General features: G+C 46.3%; 1 protein-coding gene across 1 annotated transcript in view; it reads right to left on the bottom strand.

The window, feature by feature from the left end:
- Nucleotides 1-14,239, bottom strand: part of CRTAP (cartilage associated protein) — a 35,238-nt gene extending 20,999 nt beyond the window's left edge. Inside the window, exons 1-4 of the mRNA XM_061395762.1 lie at nucleotides 13,485-14,239; nucleotides 9,597-9,746; nucleotides 5,655-5,826; nucleotides 622-750 (exon numbers count right to left, since the gene is read on the bottom strand). Coding sequence (XP_061251746.1) covers nucleotides 622-750; nucleotides 5,655-5,826; nucleotides 9,597-9,746; nucleotides 13,485-13,955 — 922 coding nt within the window. The 5' untranslated portion in view covers nucleotides 13,956-14,239. The remainder of the gene's footprint in view (nucleotides 1-621; nucleotides 751-5,654; nucleotides 5,827-9,596; nucleotides 9,747-13,484) is intronic.
- Nucleotides 14,240-14,941: the final 702 nt, after the last annotated feature.

The raw sequence follows: 14,941 nt of genomic DNA, 5'->3' as shown, positions 1-14,941 counted from the left end.
AGGCAGGATCAACTGCAATGATCTTAGGGTTAAGAGTGAAAAGGTCAATGGTGTGGAGGAAGGGAAATAATGATATATATAGTGGTGGGGGTTTAATCGCTCAGTTGTGTCCGACTCTTCTGCAACCCCATGGACCATAGCCCGCTAGGCTCCTCTAAGTCCGTGGGACTTTCCAGGCAAGAATACTGGAGTGGGTTGCCATTTCCTCCTCCAGGGAATCTTTCCCACTCAGGGATAGAAACTGCATCTCTTGCATCTCCTGCATTGCAGACAAATTTTTTTACCACTGAACCATCAGGGAAGCCATTGGGAATTTCTAAAAGGAATTCCCTTGCAGTCCAGTGGTTAGGACTTCACATTTCCACTACAGGGTGTTCCATTCCTGGTCAGGGAACTAGGATCCTGCAAGCTGCATGGAGCAGTCAAAAAAAAAAAAAGATTAATAAACAAAAACACCAGTTATATAGAGTTTGCCCTGTGCCAGTGTGTGAATTCCATCAGCATTCCACACCTATCAACTCATTTAATCCTCAAGACAATCTTACAAGGTTAGTACTCTCCACTGAGGTGGAAGCTGAGTCTTAGTACCTTGCCCAGATTGCCTAGAAGATGAGTACTTACATTTATAATAAGCGAACTGCAAATAATGATACATGGTAGCCACAAATTTCTCCACCGGATATCCTCCTATGACAGGTGTGAGGTTCTCCTCACACTGAATTTTGCATTCCAGGACCTCCACATAATGATCTGAAAGAACACACAAATTTTCAGGCAGTGCATTCATTATTTTCTTTATGCCACTTCTGCCCCACCCCCCAAAACAATTAAGGCCAAAATGATCATGATAAAATGATAAAAGTAAAATATTTGCACTACTTATGATAAAGGGCCAAAATCTTTAATACATGAAGCATGCTAAATCAATAGGAGAAGGACAAATGCTGGCTATAAAAATAGCCAAAAAGATGCTAACAGAAATTATAAAAGGGGCTAATAAACATGGTGAAAAGATCTTAACCTTATTTGTAATTAAGAAATCCTAAAATAATGTAAGCTATTAAATTGGCAAAATGTTTAAAAGTTGACAACACCCAGCGTTAAGGAGAGAATATCGGGATTCACAGTCTCATATTTTGTGGTATGAGCAAAAAAGGAACAAGTTTTTTGGAGAACGATTTGACAAAATTTATCCAAGGTTAAAATACACACATTCTCTAACCCAGTAGTCTCCTTCTGGGAAAATGTTCTTTAGACTTGGGCACACTTAAGCAAACAAACTTGAAAGTAACCCAAATGTCAATCAGTAGGATGGTGATTAAGAAGTTATGGTACATACAAACAGCAGAATCCACACAGGTTTTAAAAGAGAGCAGGCAGACTTAAATACAGGCACATAGAAAGATGTGGAAGACTCCATTTCCCAGCCACCTTTGCAGTTCAGCTGGGGCCATGTGACTAACTGAGCCAATGAAATGTGGACAATTAACAACTGATGGATACTACTTCTGGAGCTGGTCCCTAAATCCAGCGTGGTCCTCAGCCCTTCCCTTTCCCCCTTTCAGAGTCCAGCATGATGGTACACATTTTGCCAGCAAGACTGTGGAGGAGTAGGCACTCTCCCTGGTTGGTAGGAATACAAAACAGTACCTTAAAATACCAAATAATTTACTGAAACATTCACCCTGAACCATCAATCCCACTGATGCTGACTTTGCAAACACATTTCCATACTTAGCAAACAAGAACAACAAAAAAGAAACCCACTAAAATTCCCCAGTACAGTAGTAGATGTTATAGCAAAAGACTGAAAGAAAGTGAAAGTCACTCAGTCGTGTTTGACTCTTTGCAACCCCATGGACTATACAGTCCATGGAATTCTCCAGGCCAGAATACTGGAGTGGGTAGCCTTTCCCTTCTCCAGGGGATCTTCCCAACCCAGGGATCGAACCCAGGTCTCCCGCACTGTAGGTGGATTCTTTACCAGCTGAGCCACCAGGGAAGCCCAAGCAAAAGACTGGAGCAGCCCCAATGTCTACCAGATGGTTGAATAAACAGTAGCACACTCTTACCCCGACCCTCAACGGAGTACTCGGCAGAAATGAGAAGAATAATGAAACAGTCTCTACGTACTAGTTAGGATATACTGTTAAGTGGAAAAAGCATAAAATAGAATAGTGTGTAATGTAGGGTATGTATTCTGTATGGAAGAAGCAGGCACAAAAATAAAGGGGAAAGTGGTTTTATATTCACATAACCTTTATAGGAAAAAAAAGATTCAGGCAAGAATTCTCAATACTGTGCTAAATCACTGCATGGTCAGGGGTGAGGGGGTGGAGAACAGAGAATCTAATGGACAGCAAGTTGTCCTCGTCTGGAAGCATCTGTCCATGAATTATTCATTTCAACAGTAATTATACTGGGGAACTGGAAAGCACTTCTCTTTCTAGTCAGGACCTAACTGAGAAAGCAGGAGACGTTTTTCACATTATATCCCTTTGTCTTTCACATGCGATAGTATGTGCTTATATTAACTACCAAAAATAAAGTTTGAGATTAAGTGTTAATCCAGGGTAACCCCCTCAGGTGAGACACTATTTCACAGGTTAAGAGGTGAGACCACAGTCAGAACACCTGGGTCTAAATCCTAGCCCTTCCCCTGAGGACCAGAAGCACTGGGCTTGGGAGATGGGGGAAAAAATCAGGAGTTTGGGATTAAGAGATACACACTGCCATGTATGAAACAGGTAAACAACAAAGACCGACTGTATACATAGGGGGCTTCCCCGGCGGCTCAGCTGGTACAGAACCCGCCTGTCAGTGCAGGAGAGGCAAGAAACAAGGGTTTGATCCCTGGGTCGGGAAGGTCCCCTGGAGAAGGAAATGGCAACCACTCCAGTATTCTTGCCTGGAGAATCCCATGGACAGAGGAGCCTGGGGGGCTACAGTCCACGGGGTTGCAAACAGTCAGACATGACTGAGCAGGCACGCCACGCACTGTATACAGAGCACAGGGAACTCTGCCCAGTATTTTGTGATAACCTATAATGGAAATTATATCTGAAAAAAATGTGTGTGTATATATACATATGTGTATATGTGTAACTGAGTCACTTTGCTGTACACTTGAAACTAACATAATATTGCAAATTAACTATTCTTCAATTTTTTTTTTTTTTTTTTGCCAAGCCGGGAGTCTTGTTTCCTGACCAGGGATTGAACCTGTGCCCTCAGCAGTGAAAAATGCTGAGTGCTAACCATTGGACCACTGGGGAGGTCCTGGGAACTAGTGTTTAATGGATACAGAGTTTCAGTCTGAGAAGATGAAAAAGTTCTGCAGATGGATGGTGATGGTGGCCTCACAGCAACCTGAAAGATTAAGAAACTAACCAAGTGCAATGTGTGGACTTTATTTTGAACCTGATTCAAACCAACAAATTATAAATGTAAGGGACACACACACATATTTATGCCATTTCTAAGACGACTGGGACACTGGATATTTGATGATGAGATCAAGGAACTGCTGTTATAATTCTTTTAGGTATAATAGTTTGGTGGTTATGTTAAAAAAAAAAAAGAGTTCTTATCTTTTAGAGGTATCTATTGAAACAAAACATACAAAATGAGGGAACACCTGGAATTTGCTTGCAGCCATGAAATTAAAAGACGCTTACTCCTTGGAAGGAAAGTTATGACCAAACTAGATAGCATATTCAAAAGCAGAGACATTACTTTGCCAACAAAGGTCTGTCTAGTCAAGGCTATGGTTTTTCCATTGGTCATGTATGGATGTGAGAGTTGGACTGTGAAAAAGGCTGAGCGCCGAAGAATTGATGCTTTTGAACTGTGGTGTTGGAGAAGACTCTTGAGAGTCCCTTGGACTGCAAAGAGATCCAACCAGACCATTCTGAAGGAGACCAGTCCTGGGTGTTCATTGGAAGGACTGATGCTGAAGCTGAAACTCCAGTACTTTGGCCACCTCACGCGAAGAGCTGACTCATTGGAAAAGACTCTGATGCTGGGAGGGATTGGGGGCAGGAGGAGAAGGGGACCACAGAGGATGAGATGGCTGGATGGCATCACTGACTCAATGGACGGGAGTCTCAGTGAACTCCAGGAGTTGGTGATGGACAGGGAGGCCTGACGTGCTGCGATTCATGGGGTTGTAAAGAGTCGGACATGACTGAGCGACTGATCTGATCTGATCTGAACCTGAGAGGGAAGAGGGGGGTTTTCAGATGATACTCTTCCATGAGTTGACAGTAGCGAAGCTGAGTCATGGGTAAGTGGGCTTTCTTCACACTCTTCTATATTTTGTATATGTTTGAAATATTCCACAATAAAAACGTTTTGTTAAGAAAAATAAAGGTACTCTGTAGAAAAAGAGTTTCACAAGCAAAAATTTACTAAAACAACAACAACAAACAACCATCCTGGACTCAATAACTGTAAAAGAGCTGCCCGCCTCAGGGTTTCTGAGAGTCATTAATCATCACGGGGCACAGAGACTCCAAGAAGCAGACAACCCTCAGACCAATTCCAGGCTTATCTGACCTGGGGCCCCTTCCAGCAAGGGGCAGTTTGAGGGTCTGTGTTCCCAAACCACTTAGAGACATCTCTTGGCCATTTCCTATCCTCTGGAGCATTGCTGCCCACTAATGGTTAAAGAAAACCCCTAGGGCTATTTATGTGTTTTCAATTTTCTTTTTCTTGTTTTGGCCAAGCCTGAAGGAATGCAGGATCTTAGTTCCTTGATCAGGATCAGAATTGAACCGGTGCCCCCTGCTCCCTGGGAAGCTCAGCGTCTTAACCATTGGACCACCAGGGAAGTCCTCAATTTTCTTTCTTTACTCTTTCTTGTGCTTTCCAAACTTCTTAAAATAAGCATGCATTATTTTATCATCAGAAAATGTTTTCTTTTTCCCCAAAAGTTACCTTGTGTATATGTGTTAGTCACTCAGTCGTGCCTGACATCTTTGTGACGCCATGGACTGTAGACCGCCAGGCTTATTTGCCCATGGAATTCTCCAGGCAAGAGTACTAGAGTGGGTTACCATTTCATTCTCCAGGGGATCTGTCTGACCCGGGGATCGAATCTGGGTCTCCTGCATTGCAGGCAGATCCTTTACTGTCTGAGCCACCAAAGTTGCCTTAGTGATCACTAATTATACTCTTCATTCTTGGAGAAGGAAATGGCTACCCACTCCAGTATTCTTGCCTGGGAATTTCCACAGACAGAGGAGTCTGGCGGACTACAGTGTATGGAGTCGCAGAGTCAGACATGACTTAGTGATCGAGCATGCAGACTCTGCATGCTGAAAAACTGCCATAATCAAAGTTATCTCCCTAAGCCGAGGTGTGAGATGCTTTGGGGCTCAATTTTATTTTGCTACAAGCCTGTGGGAATCTGCAGTCAAGTAGGACTGATGAAACAAACCTCCACAGGCCTGTGTCTGAACACCTTACTCACTGTTCCTCTAGAAGCTCCAGCCAAGTCAGAGGCTAATCCATGTCTGTATCAGCCACCCCAGTTAACCCACTCTCATTTACGCTCAAAAGTTTCTCAAAAGCCACCCGAGTTTCCTAGAAAGCATGTAGAACTCACAGGGGCAGCTGTGTCCTTTATGTCAAGGATAAAACCCACTACCAACCTGCGATGGAAAGATAGAAATCCTTGAAGTCCCTGATCTCCCGGGAGCCCTCGCAGGCAGCGAGACACTCATAGAAGGCCTTGAAGAAGTCAGGAAGGGCCAGCTCCATGTCGGTGATGCACGTCCTCCAGTTCTCGCCATTGTAGGCCCGCACGGCTCGGATGAACAGGCTCTGGAATCAGCGAAAAGTCTACATGTAAAAAACGCTGGAGAGGGTGTGGAGAAAAGGGAGGGATGTCGACTGGGGCAGCCACTATGGAGAACATACGATGTATGGAGGTTCCTTAAAAAACTAAAAATAGAGCTACCATATGATCCTGCCATCCCACTCCTGGACATATGTTCAGAAAAAATGAAGACTCTAATTCCAAAGGATACATACACCACTACGTTCATAGCAGCACTATTTACAATAATCAAGACGTGGAAGCACCTAAATGTCCATCAGCAGATGAATGGATGAAGATGTGGTACATATATACATATATAAAAAAGAAGGAAATAATGCCACGTCGATGGACCTAGAGATTATCATGCTAAATGAAGTCAGAGAAAGACAAATATCCTATGATACATGGAATCTAAAAAAATGATACAAACGAGCTTATATACAAAACAGAAATAGAATCACAGACAGAGAAACAAACTTATGGTTACCAAGGGGGAAAGGGGCCAGGAGGGATATATAGGGAATTTGGGGTTAACAGTTACATATTACTATATATTGGGTTGGGCAAAAAGTTCATTTGGGTTTTTCCATAAGATCTTATAAAATATAAAGTGGATAAACAAGGATCTACTGTATAGCACAGGGAACCTCACTCAATATTTTGTAATAAAGTATAACAGAAAAGAATCTGAATATATATATACATGTATAATTTATATATATACGTACACGTATGTATAACTGAATCAGTCTTCTGTACACCTGACACAGTGTAAATCAATCGAAAACGAAACAAAAAGACAGGCTCTGGAAGCCGAGAGAAGTCAAGGAACGTCCAGACATGAAGAGACAGACTTGTCCTCCCAAAAGGAATCAGATTATCATGAAGCTTGACTCTCATTAACTCCGGACAAACTATGCTCACTCTTTTTTTTTTTTTTTAATTAAAAAAAATTGTTTTACAATGTTGTGCTGGTTTCTGCCATACCACAAGGCAAATCAGCCCTAATTGTGCATACACCCTCTCCCTCTCTAGCCTCCCTCCCTCCCCCACTCCACCGACCCAGGTCATCACGGAGCACCAGACTGGGTTCCCTGTGCTGCACAGTAACTTCTCCCCGGCTGGGAAGGCAATCAGTGACTTACCTACATCTAGATTTTTCTACCCTGTTCACAGCGGTACAGTTATTTTATTTAACTCAAAAACTAGCAGATGCTTGATAATAAAATCAAGTTTGAATCAAGGAAAAAAGGAAAATACCAGGGACAGAAACCAGAGCAGTGGCTGCCAGGGGTCAGGGGCAAAGGCATGACTGCAAAGGGGTATGAGGGAAACTTAAAACAATTTTTTTTTTTAACGCAGGAACTTTTTAGGGGAGAAGAAAATGTCTGTATGATTGTGGTGGTAGTTGTATGACTGCACACATTTGCCAAAACTCATCGAATTATACACTTAAAATTAGAAGATTCGTTTTAAATAAATTATACCTCCATAAAACTGATTTTAAAAATCAATTCAAGGAAAAGATAAGCTAAAGCAAGGGTCAGAGGGCCCTTGCCCTAACAGCAAAGTATAAACTAGGAGTTTCACATGTCTGCACGAGTTCCTGGGTAGGGCAGCCACATGCCAGCCAGAGGAAACATCAAGGAATTCTTGCTACCTGTTGCCTCCACCAGGTACCAGGAATAACTAGGGCTGAGGAAGCAGCTTCATCTTCACCAGAAGTAAGTAGAGATTTTGGACACATGCAGAAACCTGCTAACTTGGAGGGGCCAGGACAGGTCTTGAAATACACATGTGGTTCTCCTTTGGGAGTTTTGTTTTCAGCTGCTCTGGACAGAGGGTATTTGAGGGTCACCCCTGGGACCTAGAATTTTCACCCAGCTTAAAGCCTAAGGTTAGGAAGATGGATCTCCTTATATCTCCTGGGCAGGCAGCATCCCCTGGAAGCAAGACAGGCAAAGAACTGAAGCTTTGCCTGGAGATGGATGGGGGGTCGGGGGAAGGGGAGTGTGGGGCAGGGGAAGCAGAAATACCAGACCGCTGGCTCTCCAGAAATGGCAGGGTGGCAGCAGAAAGAAAGCCCTGCAGAGGGACTTCCCTGGTGGTCCAGTGGTTAAGAATCCACCTTCCAATGCAGGGGACATGCGTTCCACCCCTGGTCAGGGAACTAAGATCCCACATGCCTCAGAGCTACTAAGTCCGTGTGCCACAGCTACGGAGCCTGCATGCCCCAGAGCCTGCGAGCTAAACGAGAGATCCCGAGGCAGCCAAATAAATGAAATAGAAAAGAAAACAAACAAAGCTCTACAGAGAGAGGATGCCCCTAAGCACAGTGCGATGGCCACGTGCACACAACTCTTTTCCCCAAACCCAGTGAACAATAACAGGGAAGAAAGTAAAAAGGGATCAATTCTTCTTACAGGAGATCAGGAAAGGAGCAAGCAGCAGACGAGAGATTTCAACAACTTTTGGAAAGACAGAAAGCCAAATGATCAGAGAGGAGGGTCCTCACGGGAGGTGAGTTACACAACCCATAGACACCTGCAGACACCAGGGACCACAGAGGCTGGCACGAGGTGCGGGATGGAACGCTGGCTGAAAGTCTGAACCTGGCTGTTGGAGCCTGGCTTCCCCCGCCAGCAGCCATCTGCTCCCCTAAGGGACCACACCTTCCAAGTCTGTTCTAGAGATTCTACCCATAAAGGCTGAAGGCCCAGGGAGCAGGCACAGCAATCAAGCTGAGGTGTGGGCTGACACCCAGGAACAGGTGAGGCCTCCAACTCAGCCGTGAGATCGCCATCCCTCTCCCCAGACTGGCTCTCAGACACTCCGCCAGCCCTGCGGAAGGCTGGGGAATTCCTCCCTGGAGACCAGATGGGCTCCAGAAAAGAGACTTTGCCCACAATGTTTGAGGGTCACCGCTGGCGAAAAAGTGAGCTTGCAGTCTGGTCCCACGATGGGAAACCCTAGAGTCAGACCTGAGGCTCCTGGAGCTCTAGTGGGCACTTCCAACCCATCCCTCTGTTTTCAACCCCTGCTCCTGCCCCACTGGTACCCACGCACCTGGAGCCCAGACTCGACAGGCCCCGACAGCAGTAAGTGCTCTGGACTCGTCCTCTTCTTACTGTCCTCACTCATTCCCCTCAGAATCCCCTCTGCAGATGCACAGACTCAAATATCCTGTAACCTGTTGAGTCTGTCCTCCTAGAACCTTATTCCCCTTCCATCTTGAGATATGTGCTGTGTATGTGTATAAAAATACATGTTTCCTAGTTGCATTAGAGATGAAGACCTACTTCCAGGTTCTTCTGTTCTTAGTCATTTTCAGATGATTTCCAAGACCCATTTTTATACCATCTTAAAACTGAATGATCAAATGACCATATTTCTAAAATGCAGCATTTAAAGGGGAAAAAAGTGACTTTAAAATCACCATGCAATGTAAAATTGCATTCTTAAATGGATCAACTTGGTGTTAAAAAGGCAATCATTTTTTCTTCTTTTTTTAATTTTTTGGCCATACCCCACAGCATGTGGAATCCAGTTCCCTGACCAGAGATCAAATCTGCACCCCCTGCATTAGCAGTACGAGGTCTTAACCACTAGACCACCAGGGGAATCCCAAGGCAGTCATTTCTATTGTCATAATACTCATTAAATGTCATCAAAAATCACTTATCAGTCCTTCAGTGTCAGTAGCTGTTCACTAAGATACACTTATTCTAAAATTCACACTGCAACTAACCACTGTGTAAAAACCCAAATGTACCTCGTACGACTTGGTTTCCAAGTCTTTAATGTAGTCCTCGGCATCGGGCAGGCTCTTGTAATAAGCCATGTTTCTCTTCATCATCTCGTCATCAGGATGCTTCAGTAGAAAGGTGTGAGCAGCTGCAATGGCTTTCGGAAGATTATTTGCCTAAAGTCCAGAGAGGAGAGACAAGCACTACTCAGTGGGTGGTGAGCGTGATTTCTGTAAAACAAGAACGTCTGTTCAGTCCTTAGGCAATTTTGTGTTTCTACACAGTGTTTCCAGCTAAGGGCTCAGTGATTTCCAAGGCCCAGCATACCTGGTCCAGCCACAAGGCATGAGTGTTCATTCCTATGGGTGAGCCGATGTACCCTCTGTGCCTGCCCCGATCTACTCTGCCGTCTCCACCCTGCCCTGCCCAGGAGGCTGGCGTATGGGCTGTCCCTGTGGACTCCCTTGCCCTCTAGCTTTCAGTGGGTTCAGCCCCAACAGGTGCCCAACAGGAGACTGAAGGAAGGGAAGAGAATAAGGCTGGGCTGTTTTCGTCCTGGCTCCTTCCCTTAATTGAAGGTCTCTCCATCTAGTCTCTCTCCATCCACGTTACCCCTTCTGGCCTGGGAGGTGGGTCTCACCCCAGCTTTTGTAAGTAACTGCCTTATTCATAAGTATTCCTCCAGTTACCCTGTATAACTATATCACATCTTTTCTGCCAGGACCTTGACAGATAGATCAGTATTTTCCCAGGTCTCTCACAGAACCTCTGTTTCATCTTCCCGAGGACCCCCACCACCTCCTCATTCACTCATTCATTCACTCAGCAAATATTTGTTGAGAGCCTCTACAGGACAGATGCTGTTCTAGGAAGTGAATCTTGGGGGCTGGGAGGAAGATCCCTGCTTATACATGAAAGTGAGTCCTCCCTTTCCCCACGACCTCAATCAAGAGACTCTTAAAAATATATATATATGAAAGTATAAGTGAAAGTCACTCAGTCACGTGCGACTCCTGGCGACCCCATGGACTATACAGTCCATGGAATTCTCCAGGCCAGAATACTGGAATGGGTAGCCTTCTCCAGGGTATCTTTCCGACCCAGGGATCGAATCCAGGTCTCCCGCCTTGCAAGCGGAATCTTTACCAGCTGAACCACCAGGGAAGCCCAAGAATACTGGAGTTGGTAGCCTATCCCTTCTCCAAGGGAACTTCCCAACCCAGGAATCGAACTGGGGTCTCTTGCATTGCAGGCAGATTCTTTATCAGCTGAGTTATCAAGGTATATATTCATCAGGGTATATAAGTATGTATATTTATTTAATTAATTAATTTGGCTGTGCTGGGTCTTAGTTGCAGCATGTGGGGTCTAGTTTCCTAACCAGGGATCAAACCCAGGCTCTCTATATTGGGAGTGAGGAGTCTTAACCACTGGACCACGAGCCTCTTTTATGTCATCCTGTTTTCTGCATTCCTGGCAGCTGGCAGAGTTCTTAGGACAAGGCAGGACTTGGTAAGTACCAGTGACTTGGACAGGACATCACGACTACATAATATTTTCATGAAATTAATTCATGTTTCCCTCTCTTTCCCCCTCTCTCTCTTCTCCCCATTTGGTGCTGATCAGCTGATTCTGAGTCTCACTGCCTCAGGGGAGGTCAGGACATAGAGGTATGACCAAAGCTCTTGTACTCCTTAGAGAACTTGGCAAGTGTGTGAAGAAGAGGAAATTGAGAGAGGGAACTGCAGGAAGAAGCTGACTGGCCTGGAAGAAGAAGACAGAGGAAGGATTTCCCTGTCGGTTCCGGACCCGAGGTTCCACTGCAGGAGATATGGGTTCAATCCCTGGTTGGGGAACTAAGATCCAGCATGCCATGCCACATGGCCAAAAAAAAAAAAAAAGGAGGAAGAGGAATCCTCTAGGCTAGAAAAAACTCCCTCCTTGGAGTCTGCAGGGGCAGCAAGGTCTGTGGCCCTTGATCCTCAGGTTTGGTACCTGCAGGCAGAGCCCAGAAGTCTTCAGGGAAGGAGGTGCCATGAAGTGAGTGAAAAGGCTCGAAGAAAGGGATAGGGACACCTCCCTGTGTGGACACACGAGTGGCAGAGGGCCCCTCCCCCACCATGGATGTCATGGCCCCTCCATGCCCTGAAATCACAGCACAATCTGGGGGGCGCGGGGTGGGGGGGGGGACCCATACATGTGGAGGGAGACTCCTTCAGCCAATCCAGAGGGAGCCTCGGGGACAGGAATTAGGGAATTCTGTTTGGAGAGAGAAAATAAAGGAATATTTGGCACGGTCTGGATTTCTGACAATCAAATGGCAGCAAACAGCCAGGGCAGAAACTACCCCACATACGCGAGCCTAGTCATTTGGAGATAATGGCAGAGCCTGCCCTTCCAGATATCCGTGCTGATGTCTGAGGAATGCCATCTAGCGGCCTGGAGTGGGACTGTCTCCCTGCCCACCCCCCACCCCGCCTCCGCCCCCGGCCCCCTCGCCTCCTCTTCGGCCCCTCCCTCCCCCAAACCCCCCTAGACCCCTGTGGAAGCCTACAGCCCTAACCACCTGACCACCGGGGAATTCCCTTTACTGACTTTAAGTAAGTGATTGTCACAAGACCTGTAAAGGGTTTTGAAGAGAAGTTATGAATTTCCTAACCTTTGCGGATGCCACGATGGACGAAACCCCTGCCTTCCGGTCACCCTGAATTAACTGTTCCTCCCCTTTTGCCTCGTTTCACATTCATCCGTATTTTAAAGAAATCAGAGCTTCCATTATTCTCCAGGTTTAAAAATAAAACGTTTCCCCCTTGATTATGTGACTCAAATTTGGCTCATACTGTATGTGCCAAAAGCTCTACAAAAAAGAGGATTAAATGAGTCTTTTTCAGCGTAAAAATATAGTGCTTGTATGAGTCAGCCATCATTTCTGAGTTCCGGAAATGTATTAATCTCATCCCTGGTCTATTTTAAAACTGTTTTTTTTTTTTTTTAATTGCTAGGACAAACATTCACAAATCTGATACTTTATATAAAGCTGTAGCAGGCATAGAAATAACCCAGTTTTTCTCCTATTTAGGGTTTTGTGCTATTTTATGGCCCATACGAATGCAACATACACGTGGACCCGTTTCAGAGAAATATGAAAAGCAGATCTTGCAGCCCAAAGACACAGAGTTTACCAAATCGTTTTCCAATAAAGTGGAAACAGCTTTAAGAGGGCTCTCTTGGCAAAACCCATTGAAGACCCGCCAAGCTAAAGCCTCTTTATCCAGTTAACAGGGAATTCAGCCCGTTCTTAAAACTTCAGGGTCCCCCGTGTAAGGACCGTAGACAACTGCAATTTGTGGCTATTTTTAGCCAGCAATCACAGACGGAATGCAAACAGTCATAAAAAGGAGGAAGACAACCGCGTTACACTGTAGATGAAAGCCAGCGGAGAGCGCCAGCCCTGAGGAATCACAGCGCTCAGGTTCTCCTCCTCCAGACAGGCAAGTGTCCTTCCAAGGAGCCCTGCCCTTTTAAATTCCTCTTTAAAAGAGACTGACCGGCCCCGCAGGTCCTCTCCCGCCCTACTCACTTGAGAAAAGGGATTTTGATGGTACTACTAAAAACAGAAGTCTGTCTTCAAATAACACTGTGCTAGTCGTTAGATATACATCCTCTGCCTCAGAACCACCCTTCAAGAAAAGTATTTTTCATCTTTATCTATGAAATAGAATACAAGGCAGAGGATTTGAAGGTCTTCCTTAGCGACGCTGAGTGCGAAAGAAGTAAGTCTAGAAAGGGCGGTGCGATCTGGCCCAGGACGCAGGCACCAGGCAGGGGTCTAGGGGCGGGCCTAACCGCGGCGGGCGGGGCCTAACCGCGGCGCGGGGCGGGGCCTAAGCGTAAGGCGGGGCGACCGGACTTGCCTTGAAGTAGGCGAACTGCAGGAACTTGTAGGGCTCTCGGCGCTGGAAGTCCGCCAGTACTTCGCGGCTGGGTTGCGACTGGCGGAAGGCCGGCAGGCCCTGCTTGCAGCGTTTGAGGCAGTGCGCTCGGCGCAGTAGGCCCCCAAAGAGGCGCAACTCCGGGTAGCGCGCGAGGCCGGCGGTGGGCTCGGGCTGCGGCGCCGCGCTGCAGTTGCGGTGGCAGAAGGCCTCGCTGTCCCGTAGCAGGCGGTGCAGCCGCAGGCTGATCTCCAAGTAGCCCACGCTCTCCGCCCAGTGCTCGCTGCTGTACTGGTCCAGCGCGTGCCGGTAGGCCGACTCGAGCGGCATCAGCTCGTCCCGCGGGAAGCTGCGGAAGCTGTAGCGCTCGTACTGGGCGCGCCCCGAGTGCAGCGCGCAGACCGCGCATAGCAGCGCCAGCAGCGCCGCGGCCGCCCGGCGCCCCGGCTCCATAGCTCCAGGCGGAAGGAAGGAAAGAGAGGAGAAAGAAGGAAAAGAAAAGGGAGCCGAACGCTGAAGAGGCGGAGACGCCAGCCTCAGGCCCGCCCCGTCCGGCCGCCCCTCCCCACCAGCCGAGGGGTCCGGGCGAAGCTGCCCGTACGGAGAGGGTGTCCTAGGGAGGCGCGCTGCCCTCTAGTTTCTGCTTGTCTAACATTTGATCCCCGGCTCCGCTGATCGCTCCTTTAGAGAAGGCGGTCTGGAAGCCAGACGCGGCCCTGATGGATCAGCGCTGCTTAGACTTTAGAATCATTTAGAGGACTTTTGAAAAACGCAGATTCACAAGTGACTCCAGAGTTTCTCTTTCACCAAATCTGGCAGAGATGGGGATCTGAGGGTTTGCAGTTCTAACCAGCACCCTAGTGAGGTTAATGCTGCGGGTCCACGAACGACCTTACATTTCAGTGAGAGAGACAGTGCATATATAAAATTAATGAGGATGTCGGTGGCACTTTGTAAACTATTGAGCAAATCAAGTTGAAGATGCACACACCTTATGATTTAGATTCCACGCTTCAGAATACACTCGAGAAGCTTGTATGTGTGCATCAAAAGATGTGGATGGAATGTTAAAGGCAGTACTGTTATTTTATCATTATTAAATTTTTTGGCCGCACCACTCGACTTTCAGGGATCTTAGTTCCACGACCACAGAGCACACCCATCCCAGCAGTGGGAGCGCCAAGTCCTAACCAGTGCACTGCCAGTGATTAAGTCCCAGCATTGTAATTGTAATTACTTAAATTTTTATTTTTAAATAATTTACAAAAAAATTGCAAGGATAGTACATACAACTCCTATATATCCTTTATACACATTTACAAATGAATAACTTATGCCATATTTCTTTTTCTTAATCATTTGAGAGAAGATTGCATACATCAGGCCATTTACCCTTTAATCTTTTAGTATGTATGTCCTAGGAACCGAAACTCTCTGTT

This window comes from Bos javanicus, chromosome 22, assembly GCF_032452875.1.
Source record: "Bos javanicus breed banteng chromosome 22, ARS-OSU_banteng_1.0, whole genome shotgun sequence".
Taxonomy (NCBI): Eukaryota; Metazoa; Chordata; class Mammalia; order Artiodactyla; family Bovidae; genus Bos; species Bos javanicus.
Note: the sequence above shows the minus strand (reverse complement) of the source record. Positions and strands in the feature narration are given on the sequence as shown.